At 32.7% G+C, this 3,792-nt stretch overlaps 1 protein-coding gene across 1 annotated transcript; it reads right to left on the bottom strand.

Moving 5' to 3' along the window:
• Positions 1–368: 368 nt before the first annotated feature.
• On the bottom strand, positions 369–2,244 carry LOC18047132 (probable glutathione S-transferase). Its single transcript, XM_006442157.2, has 2 exons — positions 1,702–2,244; positions 369–958 (listed from the first exon to the last, which is right to left on the bottom strand). Exons 1-2 carry the CDS (start codon positions 2,014–2,016, stop codon positions 614–616), a joined length of 660 nt encoding a protein of 219 aa, XP_006442220.1. The 5' UTR covers positions 2,017–2,244; the 3' UTR covers positions 369–613.
• Positions 2,245–3,792: the final 1,548 nt, after the last annotated feature.

Below are 3,792 nucleotides of genomic sequence, written 5' to 3'. Positions count from 1 at the left end.
CCTTTGGCAGGGGCTTCCTTTGATTTTCACCTGGACTTCATAAATTCCTCAAATTTCCTTCTTGATAACAGTAATCTTGCGTTCGGAGAGAGGTGAGTCACCGTATTTCATCACATCCAAATTTACTTTTTCTTAATCGATTTCTCCGGTCTTATACAACACAAACATGGCCATCTCTTCTCCATTCGATTGGTTGCTTTAAATCCAATGGCTATATTAAATGAGGACAAAAATTGTGGTATAGTACCACTGTTGTAACATAGGTGGATCCTACAATGCAACACCAAATATTATACAATATTATTATAATACAACATAATATAATACACATATATTAAAATAATACAATAAAAATACACAATTCAATATACTAAACACACTCTTCGTGATTACCATACACTAAGATAACAACAGTAGGGGACAAAATTAATTGTCCTTTATTGGATTATTGGAGCTTATTTTTACTAGGGAAATACAACAATCCGAATACAAAAACACAATAGGAAAACAACCATCACAAGCCAAACCAACATCAACCACCTAAAGAATAAGCAGGCAGCACGATTGCGCTGCTTGACTTATTCTCAGCTCCTAGGTATGTCCCTTTTTCTCTCTACTCCAATCCTAAATTTGTCCTCATCACTGAAACAAATTCAAACACTTTCTTCCCATCAGGAAGTGCCTTGGCAACAGTCTCCCTCTGCAAGCATCTCTTCACCCAAGCTATGAACTTGGGGCACTCAGCCTCGACGCTGAACTTTCCACATGTCTCATACGTGTAAAACCAACAATAGAATGGGATCAAACTTAAATCCACATACCCAAAATTGTCTCCTCCAAAGAAAGGCTTGTCTCCAAGCTGCCCTTCCAAAGTCTTCAGAACTTCAAAGAACTCCTTCTTAGCTGCCTCCTGCTCTTCTCCCTTTGTGGTCCATGTCTTCCTCGAAGAATCGTACATCTGCAATTTACTTTCAATATTGTATCAGAAAATCTGTCCGAAAATGGATAAAATTTAACACATTCAGGTTCAGTATCCATTTCAAGACAACAAAATCAGCAACAGGTAGGTTACAGTCTTACACTTAGCTGCAAAACTATGTAGAGGCCAAGAAACATCCAGAAAAATAAAGGACTGAATTGAAATTTTACTAACTTCTAAGCATATCTTAAGATTTTCAAGACTAGATTTTACCATCTCAAAAATATAGATCCCACAGACATCCAGCTATTCCTTAAAAATATATATATATATATATATATATATATTTGTAAAATCACACCCACTAAAGCTCAAACCAAGAGCTAAACATTAAGAAGGCCACTACTTACTACCCTTACTACTGAAACTAGACTTTTAACTGCAAATATTCAGCCTACTCTAGTTTATAGTATTCTCACTATGATCCTCATCGTTGGCCTCTCAGATTTACTGATTTTTTGCTGCAACCTACTAAAGTTTATAATATCTGCATCATAGTCCTGCAACAACCAAAATCTTCAACTCTGTAGGGGACATCTTTTCCCCCTCCGTTCAATGCAATCCCTGTTTATTTGTAGTCAAACAACAAATCCATGACATCTACTCGACAATGAAATATTTTAATAACAAAATTTCGGCTTCTATTTTAATAAAATTACAATTAAATCTAAAATTGAAAAAATACCCATAAACATACTTCAGAAAATCAACAACAAAGTTACCTTCTTGTCAATGAAATCTACCCAGAACCTAGCTTGAGCTCTCTGGTAGGGATCAGAGGGAAGCAATGGAGCCTTGTCCTTCCACACTTCATCAATGTACTGAACAATGATGGGTGACTCACAGACCGGTCTGCCGTTGTGGATGAGAACCGGGATCTTCTTGTGAACGGGGTTCATCTGCAGAAGCAGGGGGCTCTTGTTCTTCAAGTCCTCTTCCTTGTACTCATACTTGACGCCTTTCTCCGCCAGAGCAATCCTGACCCTTATCCCAAACATGCTGGGCCAGAAATCCAACAGAACCACTTCGTCCGCCATTGTGACAGAAGCTTACTAAGAGTCAAGAGTGAATAAATGAAAAGACAAGACAAACACGCCGAAAGTAAAGTTACGAGAGTGTAAATTTATATCGAAATGTTTGCACTAAGTGGGTTTGGACTTATCAAATGTTTAAGTTGACGTCTCCTAAAAAGACAAAAAAATGTTGGAGATGACCGTACGTGGCTAATATGTGGCGTCTTTTCCTCTCCAGAAATATCGATCTTCTCCTGGCCTCTTCGGGTTCAAAATAATAAATAATAAATAAAGTGAAGGTGTAAAACATTCTAGGCTCTTCCATCTCCAGGATAGGTCATAGCTTCCGTCACAATCACGTCCTAATTTTGTTTTGTATTAAAAGATACTCATCCCAAATTTTATTGTAATTGATATGATATTCATTAAATATTGATAATTTTTTATAATGATCATATTATTTTATTAATTAATTGTTGAATGTCTTATTAATTGAGATAGTTTTTGTGACAAAAATTTAAGTTTTGTAGTATTATTCATTTTTTTTCACAATATTTTCTTTAATGAGGAGGTTAACAGCCATCGCTTAATAAAAATTTCATTTAACGAAATTTAGATGGCAATTTAAGAGCTAATTTGATAATACTGTAGTTTTATTAATATTTATTATTAATTGTATTACAGAAATAATCAATTAAAAATAGAATCAACTAAGCAGTTAGTAAAATTCATTTTTAAAAGTGTTGTAAATTTTAGTTAGTAAAATTTATTTTTAAAAGTACTGTAAATTTTAAAATCAGTCGTATATGTTTTATAAATTTTATTGTTGAATTATTATAAGAATAAATATAATTAAAATAAAAATAATATTAATAAAATTTATTTGTACATTTAAGAATATGTATATATGTGTTGGTGGTAAAATGTAGACTAGAGTTATTGAGGGAATGACATATGGGGAGTATGACTCAGGACCCGATAAACGATGTTGAAAATGTTAGCCTAAAGGGCTACACATAATGTAATTTTGATGATAACAAACATGTGTCTTAAGTAAATTTAATAAATATTGTATTTCACATTTTCACTAGTTTTTAAAGGATAATATTTATGCAAGTGAATCAAGTGAAATCAAGCTCAAGACACTCAATGGACAACGGTGACATCAAGAATATAGTTTAGAGCTCAACGAACAATTAGTGCGATAAATTCTTGTAAAGCCGGTATGATTTAATTGATGCATGATTTAGCATTTGAGAAGCTCAAGAGATTAATTTAATTAAATACTTTTCATAAACTAAAAGATTTTATTTTTATAAAGTAAAGTATTTTGTGGATTTAAGTAATTTGGACTTAAATGCTAAGATTTGAAATCTTTGATTTTAAATAAGTATTAAATTTCGGAGTTAGACGTTTTTACAAACATTTGAAATGTTTTGGGCCATACTATAATTTATGAATATTTTGGACTAAAGTGAAAGGTTTTGAGAACTTTGAAAAATATGGGTATTATGTTGAAAAGGACCTTTGTGTGAAACAATAAAATCTTTGGGGTCATATCATAATTTCAGAAAGTTTGGGAAAGACAACTATTCTTAGGAAGTTCTGAAATTAGACCTATTTGTAAAGTTTTCTGACATTTTGGGCTATAATATAATTATAGAAAGTTTTAGACCAAAGTATAATTTTAGTGAACAGTATTACTGTAATAAAATTTAAAAATAACAGTAATATTACTGTTCCTAAGCGGCTAGCCGGATAATCAAGCGGCTAACCGCTTGAGAGCTAGAATTTACCTAT

This window comes from Citrus clementina, unplaced genomic scaffold (genome assembly GCF_000493195.1).
Source record: "Citrus clementina cultivar Clemenules unplaced genomic scaffold, Citrus_clementina_v1.0 scaffold_3, whole genome shotgun sequence".
Lineage (NCBI taxonomy): Eukaryota > Viridiplantae > Streptophyta > Magnoliopsida > Sapindales > Rutaceae > Citrus > Citrus x clementina.
Note: the sequence above shows the minus strand (reverse complement) of the source record. Positions and strands in the feature narration are given on the sequence as shown.

Excerpts from the sequence above, each read along its gene's own strand:
- LOC18047132 (XM_006442157.2), bottom strand. The coding sequence starts at position 2,016 with ATGGCGGACGAAGTGGTTCTGTTGGATTTCTGGCCCAGCATGTTTGGG. Across the intron at positions 959-1,701 it reads TAGATTTCATTGACAAGAAG|ATGTACGATTCTTCGAGGAA; the intron begins GTAACTTTGTTG and ends AGTAAATTGCAG.